The sequence below is a fragment of the Pundamilia nyererei genome, unplaced genomic scaffold, assembly GCF_000239375.1.
Source record: "Pundamilia nyererei isolate P.nyererei 1_Seehausen unplaced genomic scaffold, PunNye1.0 scaffold00126, whole genome shotgun sequence".
NCBI lineage: Eukaryota > Metazoa > Chordata > Actinopteri > Cichliformes > Cichlidae > Pundamilia > Pundamilia nyererei.
The window spans coordinates 1,822,879-1,842,360 of NW_005187527.1; the positions used below are offsets into that span (position 1 = coordinate 1,822,879).

The window sequence follows — 19,482 nt, forward strand, 5'->3', positions numbered from 1 at the left end:
ACCGCAGAGCATGCAAGCGCAAACATCGGCATCTGTTGACACCTTCTGCATAAGCGTCCTTCTAAAGTATAAGGAAATCAGCCTTAGCTTCACACATACACATCTCCTGTATACAACATCTTGCCAGCCCCACTCCTCCCCCAATCCACCCCTCCAACATATACACAACGGCTCATCAGGCAGGAAAATCAAAAGAGCGCTCTCCCCAGACTCAAGGAGCACTGCGGCTGTTATTGTACCAGAGCCTGTTAATGATCAGCATCTGTTCCCCTCTCTGCTAGTGTTAGCTGAGCTGCTACTAAACAAGGCTTCTTTGTGATTCTGCATCACCTAAGCTTCCTCAGCCTTACCTGACTCAGAAGTTGGTTTGTCACCCCCATCCTGGCTCGAACTCTTCTGCTGACCGTGCTTGAAAAGTTTGATTTTGAGACTCATCTGAGAGACGTATTAGGCATATGCCTCTTGTAGGGTGATTGCTCAGTGTATGCAAATATTTACTTGCTGCGCTGTAGCTCGAAGTCGTATGTTTAGTTGCTGCAGGCCAATGTATGCATGCACAGCCTTTGATAACAGACAACTAGGTGGTTATATACAATGTCAGTGCTTGCACAGTTGGCTTAGTTTTTAGCTGTGGTCTTGTTAACAGCCCATCAATGCAAATTTACCGTCTGCACTTAAATGTAAGTGACATTTAAAATAATGCCTGTTTGATCTTCATTAGCATTCAGACGTAATCTTTAAGTCAAGACTCAAAAGTTCCACCCAGACATTTTTTTGACCCCCGTCAGGAGCGACAGCCGGCTGTGAGGTTGGCAGATTTCTTTTAAATTAACAGCCCACCTTTCAAACTTGCACTTTATCCCCTCCCCCCTCCTCTATTTATTTTTGAATCAATGCCCGGCAGTCCCGAGAAAGAGGACAATCCCTTCGGGAAATATAGAAGCCGCAGTAGCTGATCGTTATGTTTTGATGCAGTAATTATGTTTAGTTATTAAATCAAGATGTTGCTCTCTGAACCACACGCTTTACATATAGATGGTGTCTGTTTTTGGAAAGTCTGCTTCTCCTCGCTGGTGGCGGAGTTATCAGAATAATGGCATTTTCCTTCTCCTGATTCCAGATGGGATTGCACTGGAAATCACTCATGCGGGCTTTGTTAGATGCTGTATCTTCGGAGCCACGGCTCACAACATTGCTCCAAGGCCCATCGGCCTTGTTAGCATGCTGTTATTAGCACTGACCATTATGTTTCAATTGAGTCTGTTTAATGGGATTTTGAATGGTACATTATTTAGCTTTCACTCTTAGTAGATGGTCATAATTGAAATGAAATGCCAGTGAACAGAGTTTGGAATGAAAGAAGATAATGTTCCTCTACCGTTAGCTGTTTTAGCCATTTGTCCATTACGTTTAGCTAACTTTCAGCTAAATGTTTCAGTGTGTCAGGTGTTACAGCCGACTCTATGTGGAAATAAATTAAACAAATGCAACGGTTGGGACGTTATTGAGAAGTGTTTGAGGCATCATCGGTTTTTTTGGGTTTTTGGTTCCTCATGTCGGGTTCTAACTGAGACCAAATAACTCAACCATCCTGCAGATTCTGCTGTTTTAGTCGACTTTGCCTTTTCCTACTCCTGTCCAATCATCCCTTATGTGCACTTGCCTTTTATGGGCTGATGTAAATTCCCTTTCGTGACTACAGGAGAATAACTGTTGATTCTTATCTCTACCGCTAAAGCCTGAATTTACTGTCAGCAAACGGCTTTTTAGTGCCCAAAACTGGCTGTGGTGGCAAATTACTTTGTGAAAAGGGAAAATTATCTAAAAGCAACAGTGAAAGTCATTGACCATGTAGTGGTTTGATTGAATTCCTGTTGTGCTGGTCTAAGACACCTGTGGCCCTTTGCGCGGCTCACTTTGTTTCACTTTGTTGCCCGACCAAAATGAAACAACGGGGGGGCATTTTAAATTGATTCACACTGACTAATTCATGATTCATTTCTGCCACCTGTGGCTTGTGGGTTGTGGTTTATTGGCTGGTGGAGTGAATGCACTTTACCCCACGAAACAATAATGAAAATAAAAGCTTCAGGATTGTCGCTGGTATTCACGGTTATTGTTGTTGTTTTCACCACAGATTTTTTTTGTCTTGTCTTTACCAGTAAAATCTATATCGATATAAAAGAAGCGGTCTTGGCAAACATCAAAATGCTTCTTGAGAAGATGAAAAATAACTCAAAATTTCTTTGTTTTGTGTTGTTTTTTTTTCTTTGATGGCATGACCAACAGTGGACTGGCCTTGGTTTTATCGGTTTCTCTCATCACTTTTGTTGCAGAACACCAACCCTGTTCACGAAATGCTTCTAGACGTCATTACTTGGGTTGGCATCCTCCTGTCGCTGGTCTGCCTGCTCATCAGCCTTTTCACCTTCTGCTTCTTCCGTGGCCTCCAGAGCGATCGCAACACCATCCATAAAAACCTGTGCATCAGTCTGTTCATTGCCGAGTCCCTCTTTCTGGTGGGGATAAATCGGGGTGACCAGCCGGTAAGATTATCACAACGTTGCTTTATTTCTTTGTTGTGTGCTCGCAGTTAGAATGCAGATCAAGCTAGGACACATCAATGATCAATATAAGATGTTTCAAAATGTTAATAATCGATAGTTATGTTTTGTGTAATAACTGAGCAATGATGTTGAATTCGGTGTGATGGTGGGAGGATTTTATTCATCTTGTACATAATTATCATTCTGTTCAAATTTCCAGTGTTCACACTGTAAGCGACAAGCTTTATTAATAGCCAAGCACAGGTAGCAACAGTACTCTGCAAAGGTCTTGAGCCACCCCTCATTTCTGAACAATATTTCACCTGACTTTCTGAGGGTATTTAAAAGTTTTTCCACCACTTGGTAAGGCCAAAATAAGAAGGCAGGCCTAAAAAAAGTTGATGAACAGTTGATGAAGAAGGCCTGAGAGATGCATCCGACCCTCCTGAGGATTTCAGGAGCAGTTTTGTATCACAGATGTCTACAGGCATGTGTGAAACAAGATGTAGGCTCTGTTATGATTTCCGTCGGTGTTGTTAGGCATCTTCTAAAAAAACTAATAGAATTGTGAATGTAGAAATCCATCTGGAACTTAAAATGCTATCTGGAAAGCATCCCAAAATTTTGGGATCATCTGGAACGGATCCTAAAAACACAGCCAATGCAGGAAAAGCATACCTGGATAGAAACTGGAACTATCTCTGGAACTATGACTGATATATCTATCAGTCATGGATTGGCCTCCATAGCCTGGACCTCAACATTATTGAAGCAGTGTGGGATCATTTTGACAGACAACAGAAGAAATGCAGCCAACATCCAAAGAAGAGCTTTGACCTAACTGACTAATAGTTTTCCCTCTCTGTTGAAGAATAAAGGTGAGCCATACCAGATATTGACTTTCAGAAGTCAATATCTGGTATGGCTGGTATGGCAAAAGCAGAGTTATAGACTCTGCTTTTGCCTTGTATATTGTATTTCCATGTATGTTCCAGTAAGTCACTTCAGCCATTTCCCATTTTCCTTGTAAAATATAAAGAAATGAAGGGTGGCTCAAAGCCAGTGTGTTTCTGCGGACATGAACTCTTACGACTGATACTTCACATTATCACTGAAGCACTGAGGTGCAACATCAAATGCCTGCTCTTCCCTCATTCTTGTTCTCTTAGATGTCTCTTCCTGTTAAAGGAAGTTCTTCCTCCCCACCTCTCGCCAAGTGCTTTCTCTGGAGTATTTGCCTTACAGTATAAATCACGCTGAGATGACTGTTGGTGTTGTTGTTCCCAGAATTTCTTATGAACAAAAGGTCATCTAATTCCTCAAACACTGAAACCAGTTTCCTCAGTATATCGGTTTTAAATATGCCGATAGTCCATGGAGGCATTCAGGTAGAAGTGATTCAAACAGCCACTCTTTTTACTGTAAAACCAGAGCGATGCATTTAAATTGCCTCGATGAATCGCCTGTGAGGTACGTCCACTGTCTTCTTCCCAGTTTTAAGAGCCTAAAATGTTTTGAGAAAATATAACCTTTGGCGTCCTGTGGTGCTGTGAGTGCTGCTTCCCAGCGAGTGTCAGTGGCCGCGGACTCTTCAGCCTCTGCCAGGCTCGGTGAGACGAAACAGCGAAATAAAAGAATCGGATGCTTCTTATTCAACAAATGTTCCCACCTATGGTTGTGCCGAAGCAAACACATACTTGAAAGTGCACTCACATACTCGCACAGCAACACCTGCCAACTCGCTGTCACATTCTCATATCTCGATCGCTGTTATATTATATGCATTCGCCAGCGTGAATTCATCCATTCACCCCCACAACCAGCCTCCTGTTGCAGTTTTTCAATTTGCAAACACTTCAGACTAATCTGGATTAAGCTGTTCAATGCACTAAACCTCCTCCTAGTATAATAACTGTAGTTTGGATGGCATTACTTTCCTCAAGAGCTCAGCTGGGGTAGCAGGTGGAGGCTTGCTGTCACTGTACAGTCATCTTCAAGTGTGCGTGTGTTCTCGACACTCATACGGGAGACAAACGCAGAGTCATTACACGTGTACAGGTTGGCAGAGGGATTTTTTTTTAAATTTCCTCCCACAGCTTCTCGCAATCACGGCATTTCTACTTGCTAATGAGGCAGAGTACACAGTTAGCTTTGCATTCCTGGGGCACAGACACTGGAATGCACATTATTGCAAACAGGCTTCGTAATAATTTGATCTATTTATTGTCATTGTTTTTATCATAATAGCCCGTCCTCCCATGCTAGTTCACGGCTGGGTTACAAGTGCAGAAAAATGATGATGTCTCGCAGAGAAAGAAAGGAAGTGCCTTTACTTTCTAGCCTCGAGCAATCAAAGCAGATTGATATTTTGCTCTTTAAATATCATTAAAGCTATCAGAACTAAAATAAGCCTCCTAGTTTAGCTCAACTCCCTGTGAAGTTGAAGATAATGCTTTTAGCCCCCCCTGCTTCTATAACATTTTATGGGCACGATTCACAGCTCAGCTGTTAGATCGCTCTCCTGGACCGCAATTAATGTCCACTCAACCTTTTAGTAATTTAATTGAATCCATTTCAGTGACAAAATACACTAGTTATGGTCAACTGTGCCAATGATTAGATGAGTCTATGTAAGTACTGTATCTTATTATTGTTAAGAAGCGCGTGGGCGTGTGCATACATGCGAATGACAATCTATGCCTTCCACATCTGGTCCGGACAGCTCTCTTGTCAGCTCGGAAAGTTTGGAAGCACATTATCTGCTCGTACCTGGCCGTAGCGTTGCTTCAAATGGCTCTTGGACTGCTGACTTCACTCCCTCATATCTCTCTTTCATCCATGCCAGCTGCAGCAAACAAGAGCACATGGGCTCAGTAGCTGCAGCGTTTCCTCTGCCAGTCACACAGGCAAACATCCAGTCACTTCAGCCAAACAAAGCTTAGCAATGCTAATTGTTAGAAAGGTACGAGCACGGAGAGGTCAAAAAACGCTGCTCGTTTGCCGGCACACCTTGCCACAGTTGCTGTGCCTTGCAGCGTGACATTTAAATCTTTCAGGAAATTGGTAAAACAGCCAAGAGCGAGTGAAGCTTGTCTGTTTTTTTTTTTGTTTTGTTTTTTCCATTCCCTATTTACCGCTCTCTCTTTCTCTCTGTCACCACTAAACCTTCCCAGATTGCGTGTGCTGTTTTCGCCGCCCTCCTCCACTTCTTCTTCCTGGCAGCGTTCACGTGGATGTTCCTAGAGGGCGTGCAGCTCTACATCATGCTGGTGGAGGTGTTTGAGAGCGAGCACTCACGGCGACGCTACTTCTATCTGGTGGGCTACGGGGTCCCAGCGCTAATTGTGGCCGTTTCAGCTGCGGTGGACTACCGCAGCTACGGCACCGACCGAGTGTGAGTACATGTGGGGCGAGCGTGTGAGCAAAACTGCCACATTTCTTCAGATGAATTGGATTTTCTTTCTTTACGAAATTCCCACAAAGATAATATTTTGACATCTTTTTAAGACCATAATGGAAAATACTCTTGCTTGAATTTAATCATTTATTGTATATGGGCAGCTTCTAAGAGAGGGCAATATTCTGCAGGTCTTTCTGGGGATAAAATCAATATAAAAATAAAACCCATTACACATCCAGATCAGTGTATTTTGTAATTTTATTTAATGTTAAGCTTTAAAACTACTGCAGCTCTTAATACAAAGACTCATTTTTACACTAGAGGCATGACAGATGTGGGTGTTTTCCAAGCTGTAAAACCTCCGGGGCTGAAAAATGAAGCCAAAAAGTGTCGTTTCCAAAGTTAACTCGACCCATAAAATCCAGAACTTGACATGGGAAACACTTGATTTTACATCGTAGACAAAATGGGTTTGAGCTCTATAGCTAATTTCCTCCATAATATGACGGCTGTATATCATGTGCAGTGAGTATTTCCATCTATCCTCCTCTTGTTTCTCCCGCGTATCCAAGCCAATCCAGTGGAGCCTATCCCAGCTGTCATAGGGCGAGAGGCGGGGATTGCCCCGGACCGGTTGCCACTCTGTCGCAGGGCTAACACACAGAGGCAGACAACTCAAAATCAAACCTATATGCACCTATTAACCAACCCCCACTAACTGCATGTATTTGGACTTGTCTGCCCCTCCACCACATCCTTGAAGTTCGCGGTTTGACCTCTCAGGTCATCAGTGGTCCTGTTCTTTAAAACAAGCTGCTGACCTGAGATCAATTACACCTCTGCCAACATTCAAATACAGACCTTCTTGCTCACACAGGCCTGCACTCAGTAGCTCTCATGCAGTAGTTTTTATGATTATCTTCTGTGTTAAGCTTTTACATAGTTTACATTATATTAGTTTACATATAATTTAATGCCCTATATAAACAAAATTGCCATTGTGAGAGGAGGCAGGGGCACCCAGAGAAACCCCGCACAGACACAAGGAGATATGGTCATCTTATATAATTCGACTTAGACCCTGTTGGTCTGGTGTTGTTGGTTTTTTAATCCTTTTAGATGTAGCCTGCTGGACGGTTAAATCTACTAACAGCCCATCCAAAAGTGAGTGAAATGTTATTTTAAGTCTTTGACTTGCACTGATTAACAGGTATGGCTTGCTAACCAAGCTTGGCAGCCTTTGCTGCTAACTCCATCCTCTCTTCCAAATATGTGGCTCCAAAAGAGGAAAAAAAACTAGAAGAAGCTGGCCAAAATGCTTATATCAGGGCCTCTGATCTTCTTGATGGCTTTTCCATCAAGAAGCCTCTATCAAAAGCCAATTTTCTATACCAGGGATCAAAGCCTTGGGATATTTTTTATTTCTTTTTATCTATGCATCTTTTTTTTTGTCAGTTCCTTTTTGTGAATTATTGTATCTGTTGTGACTCCCCCAACGTTTTCTAGGTGAAAACCCACAATATAGAACATTTCCACATGTTCATGCTGCATGTTGGATCCAATACCGCGCTAACGCTAACCTGAAGAAACGATGAAAGCGCTATATGAGGAGACTGACTGTGATGAAAAACACTGCCAGCACCTTGTGTGTGTTTGCGCTGGTTTGAAGAGCTTTAATAATCTCACAGATGACACTCCAATAGCTATCACTCATCCTTCAGCTGTTACTTAAGCTGAGTGCGTTTCCCCTTTTTTTGCTGAATGGACATTGTTTTGACAGTGAAAAAATGCTAACTCTGGGAAAGTTCAGCCGAGCAAACGGCGAGCTGTTGTAGTTGGCGTCTTAAGCGAAATTACCAAAGAGGACGAGAAAGGTTCAGCGGGGAGGCGAGAGGGAGTGTGAACATGGAGACTGGCAGAGAGAGAGGAGATTAACAAAATGATGAGGAGTGACGGAGACTCCCGTTTTGTGTTTTCCTTCACGAGCTGCAGAAGATACGGTTCCCTGGCTCTTCTCTCTGAAATGCAGCATGGTCTATAAAGCGGTGCCAAGCGAAGGATCACTCTCCATTCCTCTCAGTTAATCTCAAACCGATCTGAAAATAATGAAGACCAGCATCAGCAGTTTGCTTCTCTGATGTTTATCATAAACGGCTCGCACACATAGGCTTCCACACATAAGCAACTGGTAGACGGCGCATTTGTAGATTGGCGGAGCAATAGTTCTTAGTGATGGATGAGGCGATAGCTGCCACCGCCTGAGCCTTGGCATCATGTGAATAATTAAAGCCTGCCACCGGTGGAACAATTATACGCAGCCATTGAAGGATGAGGGGAAGGGACGAGGCGCGACACGTGGCGAAGATCAGGAGGTGGGGGGCGGCGCGTGGTCCTGCTGCAAATTGATTTTTGGTACCGCGGTGGCGTTATCGTGGGTGGTGTCGTTTGAGTCGAGATATCCAACAAGTTGCTGTGAACCAGGCGCCGCAGATGAATGAAGCGATCTCGAGCGATTCATATTAACTCAACACATGCAAAAAAAAAAAAGCGCTACAGCAGCCTGAAGGTCAAGCTAGCTTTTGAATTCTAGCTGTCCAAGATTGAAAAGGAAAAGCTGATCTGAGTAGGGTTTCCATCCAGCTTCTTGAGCAATTACTCTCCAAATGTGCCCTTGAGCAAGACGTTAACCCTCGTCTCGTCCAAGGAGGCTGCTTTAATGGTCAGCAAATAAGGACACGAGTCTGTGTGATTTCTCCAGTTTAATGAAAGTAATACATCACACCACCTCGAACTTTAAGGGGTAGACTCAGTGCTTAGCTAAAGTAATTCAGTAATCTACATACAGTAGTTGGTTAATCGTTTTCATCCCATTGGACGTGCAGAAAAAAGGTTACACATCGTGAGCGGGGCCTTGTGGAGTCTTCAACTGTTTAATCTGGCCTCAAATATGGCCCAATCCAGTGTCTTTATTATTAATTATTTCAGCTTATTTTTTTGTTGTTGTGTTGTTAACAATGTCAGGGTGCCAGTGAAAAAGGTACATGAGTCTAGCTTACCTAGAATTGGAAGTGGAAGGGTTTGCTTAGACTTTGTTATATGTACTTCACATGGACCATACGAGGAGCTCCGTGGTGTAGTAAATGATACGTTTGTCTTGCATGCAAAAGATCAGCGATTTAAATCTGAAAATCAGAGAGTCGCAACTCCCACTCCCATCCCAAGGCTAGATAATTGGGAGGGTTGCATCAGGAAGGGTATCCGTTGTATAACGTGTGGCAAACATGCAAATCCATCTGCAGCCAAAGGCAGCTTACATAACATCGACGGCACAAAGTAAACTCCCCTACATGTGTTTCTGTATTTTTTTTCTCAAAGAAAATTGCACGTCTTCATGAGGTACCTTTTTTTTTTTTTTTTTTTAATAGAAAAGTTAGTTTCTTGATAGCTCGATACTGCTGGCCTAAATTTGTGGCATCAAATTGAAAATAAGCTTAACACCAACCAACTGGTAGCAAACGGTGCTCCTTAATATCAAATTAAAACAAATATTTGAAACCCAAATATCTGTTGAGATGATCCAAAGCACATAACACTGTCTGATTCAGAGCAGCTTTGCTTTTATATGTATTATTTGAAATAGTTTAACACAGGGGGCCTTGAGGGCCGGTGTCCTGCAGGCTTTAGATCTCACCCTGGGTCAACACACTAGTTCATTATCAGACTTCTGGAGAACTTCAAGACATGTTGAGGAGGTCATTTAGCCATTTAAATCAGCTGTGTTGGATCAAGGACAAATCTAAAACCTGCAGGACACCGGCCCTCGAGGCCTGGAGTTTGACACCCCTGGTTTAATGGTTTCATTATCAAATCTTAAAATATATAAAGAGCTTCTTTAGTATTTAGCGTAACGTGTCCGCAACGTAGGCAACATAAGTGTTGATTTTATCTGTTTTTGTGGTTCTTCTATGCATCAAATTGCATATAAAAACGACATAACTGCACTGTTAGGATTCAGCTCAGCTGCTTATATTAGTTAAGCTTATTTTAAGTAGGTCATGTGATTTGGACGCGGTGGGAGGTCTGTTGACTCCAGAAAGTTACAGATCACTCTTTGAGGCAAAAAGTGCTGCAGAACTTCACACTGAAGAGATGATTTGACTCATCTTCTTAGCCTACGTATCTCACATGCCTTTTCTCACCTGTTTGGTCATTGGCTTACTGTCCCTGCTGCAGGGAATAAGAGTAAGGCTCCTTGACTCTAAGGACGGCGTGGCAACAGAACAGGCTGTTGGCATGAACATGGGTTATTTTTTAAATGGCGCACCGGCACTTTTTTGTGTTTGTTTGTTATTGCTCACTTACTGTAGGAGTAGTGCAAAAACTAGCACACCAGGAGGGGAAGATAAAACTGCTCCGAAAGCCTAACACGAGCATGACATAAGTGGAGAAGGATAGGTAAGAGGAGGAAAGGGAAGGAAAAAACAAAAACAAAATGACAGCCTGCAGCTCCTGCCGCCTACCGAGTCTTTAAATCGTTCTATGATCTGAAGAAGAAGGCGAAAGGAACAATGGAAGCTTCAGTTTAATTTATAACAGAGTCATTCAGAGCGTGCGCTTTGATGAGCTGCCAGAGTTCTCCGTGTGTTGTTGGGCTTTTGTTTGCTCGCCGCTTTATCTGTCCATATGTGTTTTTCTGTGATGCCTCGTCGCATCCATTGATACGAGCGAAGGGGAGACATATCAAGTCCCGGTAATAGCAAAGGAGCAGTCGATTTTTGTCCTGTCACTTGTTATACAGTATTTTCTCTTGTTTCAAAGTATTGTCTGCGGATATATTTATTAAATTTTTTTCAGACAGGAAGAAAAAAGAAATGCGCACAAAGTGGCAGCTAAATCTGTGGGCACTGCTGTAAATACTGTAGATGCTCAATTTTGGGGGGTTTTTTGGATGAAAAAATTAAAACGGACTTTGACATCGCCTTCGCTCCATATAAGAAAACAAAAAAACATTTTTTTAAGTGTATTTTTCACCTCAACCTTCAATGGATTTGAAACAAATTCTCGGCCGCTTCCATTTCCCCCTCCCCGTCAGCCCGAATGACAACAGTGCTGTATGGACTGTAATTTTACAGTGGCCAAAAATGGAGCCGTCTATCTGCTGCTGCGGCGGAGATTAAAAGATTAATAATTCAACCACAGGTCATGAATCATGTTTTTTTTTTTTTTTCCTGTATCTTTTCTTTTGCCATTTTTAAGGAGCGCTGTCACCTTCTGCTCCTGCTCAGTGTTCGGTTCTCTTCAGCCGAGAGGACGATTGACTTCCCGCAATGTTTTGATGTGAAGCGTGGGGTCGGGAAAGAGCTTTATCTCATTATTGACATAATTATAACAGTCCCGCACGGAGTCGCCGCGGTTTAACACGAACACGTAATGCACTTTGTTGAGAGCTTCAGGACCGTGCGTGCGGCCGTGTCTGTCGGGGTCAAGGTCAATCCAATTCCTTTGGAGTGATACAGTTAGGATTCAATTGAGAACTAATTAAATCTCCATATATTATCATCCTTAATGGCGATTTAATCAGAGTGGAACAAGAAAAGAACTAAACTCTGGTAGTTTCCAACCTTCCTTCGCGGGTTTACCCATAACGTGTTCGTGACTTTTCTCACTTTGAATTGTGCACATGTTTTGGCAATGAAAGGACGTCGTTATGGCTGTCACTGGCACTGAAAGCTCCCCTTTCCTCCAAATTCCAGTGCTCGTAATTCTTTAGGCCACTTGCGGCAATCTGTGATTTGAAGTACCCATTCCTCTGTGTCACTCTCAGACTCCCACTTGATGTATATCCTCTGCGCAGGAGCATAGGGCTATAACTTCAAATCCCCCCCAACCGCCCACTCAACTCATATTCACCCGTCCTCTCTCTTACTTCAAATCCCCCTCACCGCTCACCTTATTTCTGTCTCTTTCAGTTGCTGGCTTCGCCTGGACACCTACTTCATTTGGAGTTTCATAGGACCAGCAACCTTGATAATTATGGTAAGCGTCACGAACCCTCCTTACCTCTCCCCCCTCTGCTCATTAACCCTACTTAGCCTGCGGGTCGTCGCTTAAATGGTCCACAGAGATCCCTTTTAAAAAAAAATTTCCTAGCTCCCATCGCCCTCTTCTCTCTGCCCGGTTGAGCATACATGCCACCGCCGGGCACGGAGCCGTCCAGAAAAACGAATGAGGGGTGTAGAGAATATATTGGAGTTTGTCACCCTGCCGCAGTCGCCGGCTGAGACGATTTTGGGGGGGAGTGGGGGGAGTGAGCTACAGAGCAATAGAGGGAGAGGGACAAAGAGAGCGAACTCTGCTCAGTATGCAGCGCTGGAGTAATCCGCACTGCGATTATGATTGATTTTGTTCCCGTTCCAAGTCCTACTCCACTACCTTTTTTTCCCCCAACCATCTCTTCCTCGCAGGCACACACTCAGCGTACACATAGATGCGTACAGTATGTGGTATGCAAGCACACACACACGCTTTTTGTGCCTTTCCCAACTCAACTAGGACAGGGCCTCATTTTCTCCCAATAAAACAGCTCATTTATTGATCCAAATCTGATGTAAGACCCGCATTCATCTCAGTATTTACACTAATGCCGAGCACTAAAATACTGCTTTGTCACCAGGAGATGCGCTCCTAATTTTCCAAAAACACCAGTCAGCCATGACGCTAAATATCCGGCATTGGCACAAAACTTATAGATATCTTTAACAACAAAGAAAAAAAAAAGAAGTCACAATATGCTTGTCCAATAGGATTATTTCCCGAGAAACGCATCTCTCGCTGCCCAGCCGCGATCTGGCTGTCAAATCCAAACATGCATAATTCACTTTCACGCTCCAGTTTGGCGTAATCATTCACAATGCATCTCTGCGTGCCTCATGACTCACTCCTTTCTCTCTCCGATTTACAAACAAGAATATCCATCTCGTTGGAGAGAAGGCCTCGGCTCGCTTCCAGTTCTGCCCCTGAAAATTTGGCGAGTGTTTGGACAAAGGTGCAATTTTTAATTCTCCTCGTCTTACGTCAGCTTGAACGCTACCTGCAAATCGCCAATGAAATCCACCTAATTGCTGTAATTTGGAGGGAGCCATTCTGAGCAAACCCACATGACCAGAACTGACTCATTTTCTTATTATTGTTCTGACTCAACAGAGAAAATGCGAATGAAGAGACAGACCAGAGTCGGTCTGCTTAATGTGGGGGTTTTGTTTTTTTTAAATCGAGCAGTCGGATATAAGACCGCCAATTAATTTCCCTCTGTAATCACAGCGTGTTTGACAAACACGGGAGCAAAAGCACAACTCGCTGAGATGTGCTTGACTTTCTTTTTAAGTTTTATTTACTTGTCTGCTTTTTGAACAGAAACAGGAAAAACAGGAAGTAAGAATAACCATTGAAGTCTGCCGCAGCTTGCGATGCCGTAAAGGCTCAAAGTTTTCTCGTTTGCACAAATTTCATTTATTTATTTTTCCAAATGCAAAGAGGAAAGGACGGTAATTCCCCATGGCTGCCTGTAAGTGTGAATATGATGAGACAAGTGTGAATAAGTCAGATGAAAGGCTCCGCCGTGCAACTGTGCAGCTGCCTCGTCTCACCGATCCCTGTTTAGTCCGATAGAGGTTTCATAGGATTTTGCGCTCTGTTTGGCAAAGTGGGAAACCGAGTCTGGCCGCACTGTTCCAGCTTTGTGCTACAAAGTGCCCTGATTTAAAATGAATGGACCAGTAACAGGAAACACACAGGCTTTGTTCCCATTCTTCTCTGCCTCTCTCGCTTTCCCTTCTCCTTGCCCCCGTAAAAATCCGTCTGTTTCTCTCTTCCAGCTCAACGTGATCTTTCTGGGCATCGCTCTCTACAAGATGTTCCATCACACAGCCATCTTGAAACCAGACTCTGGTTGCCTGGACAACATCAAGTAAGAGCACTCAGATCACCCAGATATCCATTAGAGTCTCCCAGAAATAGCACTGCTTGTTTTTTTACGGGAGGGAAACAATGTTTCCATGTGAGCGTGCTCGGCTCGCTTCCGACCAAACGTGCTTTTTCACTGACGGCTCGATTGTGTCTCGTATGAGTCGTCTCGAGTTGACTTTTTCCACCCGTTTCCTTCGGTTTAGTGAACCCCTGGTTAAAGAGCAACTTTTGTGTGGTACTTTGTATTCAAGGCTCTGTTTCCGAGCAGTTCCCTTTGCCTTGCCTCCACCTTTTGATATTTCAAAACCTCATTAAAAGCACTTAAGGTTGCGAACACCCAACCCAAGGGTGCGGAAATCTGAGCTTACAAGGTAAGCACCTCCCATTACATTGAAAGGTTGTGTCAGATGGGGTTAAAATCAAACAGGTATTCTGCTGCGTCTCCATCATTATCTGAAGAAAACTGTTGTCTGCGCAGGAAAAGGCCAGGAGACAATCTGACAGGCCCGACCCGGTGTTATCTTGGTGTCAACACGCCGTAGATGAATATTCATTTTGTGTGTGCGTTATGTGTGTTTCAGTCTGTTTATCCTCTAATGCCTGGCTGCTTTCAGATAATGTAAAAGCTTCTGGGACAATTATGACTATAACAAAGGTGAAGATTTTCTTTGCTGGTAAAACACTTAGTCTGCAGGTGAGATGAATGACGGTGTTGCAAAGGCAACTAGGGCCAAGGTGGAAAAATATTTCTATTCAAATATGATATAAAATGTCTTTAATGCAGGACAAATTCACTGTATCTGTTACTTTCAGTAGTCGTGCATACGGACATAATCACAAGTAATCTAATCATTACATTAGTTAAATGCAACCTCAGATAAGATATAAAATATGATGCATGATCTGATATCTGTGCGTTGGTGTTGTTCCTGGATCATCAAAGCTGATGTTGGTCCAGGTTCAACATTGCAAGTGACCAGTCACGTTGTTGTGATGTCATAGTTTTGCAACGTGGAAACGCCAACACACAAAACCTTAACCCCAACCCCATTAGCATAACCCTAAACACGATCACATCCGAACCCCTAACCTTGACCCTAACCGGCCCATTTTTGGGATTTTTCGTCCTGGGTGCACATCGGTCACATGCAATGCTGAACCTGGACTGACATTAATTGTTATGATTAATGCAAAACACCTACACGGGGGTATCCGACGCACCAAAACATGACATATTATCATTTTTTATTTAATACCTGGAAACCTTGCATTCATTGAGTCAACCATGAAGTTCCCTGTATACCAAAGTGTAATGTTATGACTGAAAATTGGCTCATTTCATGCAAGTAGGCACAGCAGCAAATCTACAACATAATGGCTGAAAAGAGGGGGGGAAATCCAGTAAAGTCCAGACCTCAACAGTCCTCTTAAGGTCCTCCCCAAATGCCTTCAAACCTCAATGAACTGAAGCACAGCTACAAAACAACAAAGTGCTTTCACAATGGTGTGAGAGGCTGATAACGGCACACAGGAAATGATTGCTTCAAGTTATTGCTGCTAAACTTAGCTCTATAAGATATTGAATCACGGGGTGTGTTTCGCTTTTCACACACTGCTTCTGCATTATGACTTAGTTTTTGCTACATAAATAATGTCACAGTGCAATATGTCATGTTGTTGTTTAGCCTGCACTTTCTTTTTACCATAGCTGTATATGCTGCAGTGAAATAATGAGATAGTCTTTTAAGGAGGAGTTCAAGTGCTTGGAAACGGTGAAATTGGTGCGATCAGGAGCAGACACACAGTACAAAAGAGCAAATAAACAAGTATCACGCCAAAAGCACAAACTTTTTTTGTGTGATTTTTCCTGTTAGCACACGCCTGTATTTTTGAGAACACAGCCAATTTATTGATCCATCTGCAGTTATTCTCTTTTGAGACTGATGCTCATGCATGCAATTAAGCTAGTGCCAAGCTCAAAGCACTGCCTGATCTGTTCCAAGACAACAGTCGGCCGTAATAACAAACAGTTAACTACAACTGAGATTGCATACATAACACAGCTGTGTGTTTGGGATGTATTTAATCATAATCAAAACATGTTTTTGCAAGAGAACACTTGTGACCAGGCTACAAGTTGGTATTACCGGTGCAGAGTTGGCAGTCTTATCAGATACGGTCCTGTATGCTGCACTGCCATGTAGCAGCTCCTGCCCCAACACATGCTCTGTGATTATGCATAAGCACACAAGCAAAACAAAGCACAATACATTAAAAAACCTGCAACATGTCTAAAGCTTTATGCTAATGAATCATGTTGTATAATAACCTGAGGCTGCATTGGGTTATGACTTCTTTCTTGAGTAGACCTTACATGCCAAGTTGTCCTGTAAGGTGCATGCTTAATTTGTGTTGAGAAAAAAAAAGCCTGGTGAAAATTGAATAAAAGGATATTTTGCAATAGAGACGTAATAAAGCTCATGCACATATCTTTCTACGTAGCACTTTTAATTCTTATCCCTACTTTTATTTTTTCATGTCTATTCAAGTGCTATTTATGACACTATGTTTGCACTGAAGCACCGCAGCAATTTCCTAATGTTGTAAACCTGCTCAACATTTGGCAATAAAACCCTTTCTGAGTCTGATTCTCTGATTCTAATAAATTATTAAGTTGCATTAAGCAATGAGCCAACAGGACGACTAAAAGTAAACTTGAAAAATATCACTGGCTCAAAGCGTACCTAACATCAGACCTCCCCTCCTGTTTTCCTTTCGGGCTCCTCCATGGTTATCAAACTGCATGTTCACATGGTGCCAGAGGATAGATGAGGGCCTCTGCTGCTACTGCCTGAGATTACAACACTGTTAGTGTGTGTTTGTGTTGCACGCAGTAATTATGTTTGCCACAAAAGATGAACTCATAATTCATATATATGTATATATAAATAGTAAAAAGACACCCACCCCTGTTGAGACATGCTCTTGTGTCAATGTGCACTGGTTTCTCAAAAATAATAGGCCGTAGTTTGCTTTAGTGTTTACATGTTTTAGTCTCATTCATCATTAGGTGCATTATTTCATTACTTGATTGTAGAAGTTTCATGCGCACACAGAAAGTTTCTGTATTTGCACTGTAGGGTGACATAGCATTTTCGGTCATTGCTTTTGACGTAAGCTCCAGCTACCTGGTGTCAGGGCAGGCTCTTTGCACAGATGGTGTAAAGTTGTTTTGCTGCCTGTATGCTATGATGGATAAGGGTCTCTGCTCTGTTTTTGCTGTCTGCCTCGCTTTTTTTTTTTAAGCCACTCTGGACACATTAGTCTGCTTTATGGCCGTGTTGTGGCGGTTTTTTCATGGCATCACATCACCGGTTGTCTCAGCACAGTGGCCCCTGTCTGCCCCGCTCCTCTCAACCAAGTGATACACACATTTAAAAAAAGAAAAAAGGAAAAGAAAAGAAAACAATCTTCAGCAGGCTCGATACGGCAGCCTTTGGTTCCGCCACGTCAGTCCCTAGTGTGCCAATGTGCTTTCATATCACAAATTCACTACAGGATTTCTCAGAGCTGTGGTTTTTATATGCTGCTTCTTAGCGGTGCCAAAAAATGTAACCTGGACAATAATAAGCTTTGACTAGTTTTGTGAACTCTGCGAAGTAAATTATTTGCCTAGATTTGAAGCTGTGTTTCCCGACTGTTACCCTACATCAGTTCCTCCTACGTTTAACCTCAGCAGTCTTATTCTGGTGTTTTGCATTAAAAGGCAATGTCAAACATGACTGCTACATGCTATGAGGACTTATTGAAGTTGCTATTTTCAGTGGTTTAGCTAACATATCTGCTAAGGTTAACAAGGTACCCTACTTAGTTATGCTAAGCTATCAGTACTAAGCTTGGTTAAGAGTGAAGAGTAAAGCCCCATCCAAGTTGGAAGTGATCTGCTTGTAGCACATTGCTTTGTAGCTGACAGGTGTTTGTTAATGGACATCCCAGTCAACTAGCTTACGCTACAGAAGCGGCGTGTATTCCCTGATGGTTTGGTGAGTCGTTGCTGGCTGTCACTGTTTGAGATTAGCCACAAAGAGCGTGTTGCACCAAAAACCTCCTTATGACTTTTGGTTTGGTCACTTGAAGATTGCTGCAGTTGCCTGAGACACAACTTTTACTTTTGAAGAAAGCTTGCCTTCCACTTTTTATAACCACATAGTATCATATTTGGTGTGTGTTTGCAGACCATTAACCATCTACAATACAAACTACAGGCGACCACGGATATCTGCTAGCAGCTGAAGCAATCACAAAGAGGTTTTCAGTGCAGCACCATTTTACCAGTTTCGCCTAGCAATAGCAGGCACCGTCTTGCAACCTCTCACCAACTAATGAATTTGTGTTTACCACCCTTAATGGATTCTTCCTTCAATTACTCATCTCAAAACTGGGAAAAGTTAACTATGGACCCACTCACTTTGCATTACTGTTATTTTGCAAATCACTGAATATCACTGGCATCCTAGATTCCTCGTAAGGGCAAATAAAACTATCCATTAATCCATTAGTCTCAAATAATTGTGCTGTTATAGCATAACTGGATTTCTAACACATTCAGTAGCACTGACTCTATGTACGTATAATTCCTCGTGCATTCGCACAGTATTGTTGTTAGGTTTGATATATCATTTGCACAGTGCTGTTAGAGTTAGGGGAATTATTTCCAATGAGCGGTGTCACAGGGTAAGTTTAATAGTGCATCTAGTAATGCAAAATTAAGTTGCTGGTGTAGACTAATGCATGTTCACCTAACTAAGCCTAACCTTGTTCGTTTCTCTTTATTCTGCAATCCTTTGTCAAAGCTATAACGAGGTTTCTATACTTAATCCAAACTTGACACCTCCTGCAGCGGCTTCATGGTGAAAGCCAATCAGTGCCACCTCATTTCTCAAAGTGTTTCAGGATTTTCTTGTTATTTGTGTTGGCAGCTCACTTTTAAACGTTGTAACATATGGCCTCTTTCTGTGTCCTCCCAATCTTATGAAGAGTGTTGGGAGTAGGCTCACAGTATTTGTTCTGCTCACAGGCAGATCTGCTTCGAGAAACCGACATGCTTAAACAATAGATTCTGCACATTTACTGCACGTTCACACCAAGACATATGCGTAGTATGTGTAAGGAGAGGCACACGGCCAATCTCGAACATCTACTATGAAGCACAAATGTGCCATGTTTCAGATATTTGGAGAACTACAAGTAGGACACCTGCTGCCCACACAGACCCTGTGCCTAGCCTGCTCAGCCTGGAAATGGATTGCTGATTACCAGCAAGTACATCGCTGACTATAACACTGATCGAAAATGCTTTAAAAAGTAAATACAACAAATGATTCAATGTGATTTAGTTCATCTTAAAGTTTGCAGTAGGTAACTACTTACTACTCAGTAAGACGCCAGCATATTTTGTGACCACTTATGTACATCGGCCATTTTTCCAAAGGCCAGATACATTGTGTAGTTGGTTCTGCAGGAAAAATATTGATTGCTGTGGTCCTAAGTGTCACGTGATTTATAACACTG

The 19,482-nt window shown here is 42.6% G+C and overlaps 1 protein-coding gene across 15 annotated transcripts in view; it reads left to right on the forward strand.

The window, feature by feature from the left end:
- LOC102199017 (latrophilin-3) overlaps positions 1-19,482 on the forward strand; it is a 263,343-nt gene that overhangs the window by 223,540 nt on the left and 20,321 nt on the right. For all 15 annotated transcript variants that reach the window (XM_005743033.1, XM_005743035.1, XM_005743038.1 and 12 more), the window contains 4 exons: positions 2,337-2,546; positions 5,720-5,940; positions 11,916-11,982; positions 13,821-13,912. In XM_005743033.1, the coding sequence (XP_005743090.1) occupies positions 2,337-2,546; positions 5,720-5,940; positions 11,916-11,982; positions 13,821-13,912 (590 nt within the window). The remainder of the gene's footprint in view (positions 1-2,336; positions 2,547-5,719; positions 5,941-11,915; positions 11,983-13,820; positions 13,913-19,482) is intronic.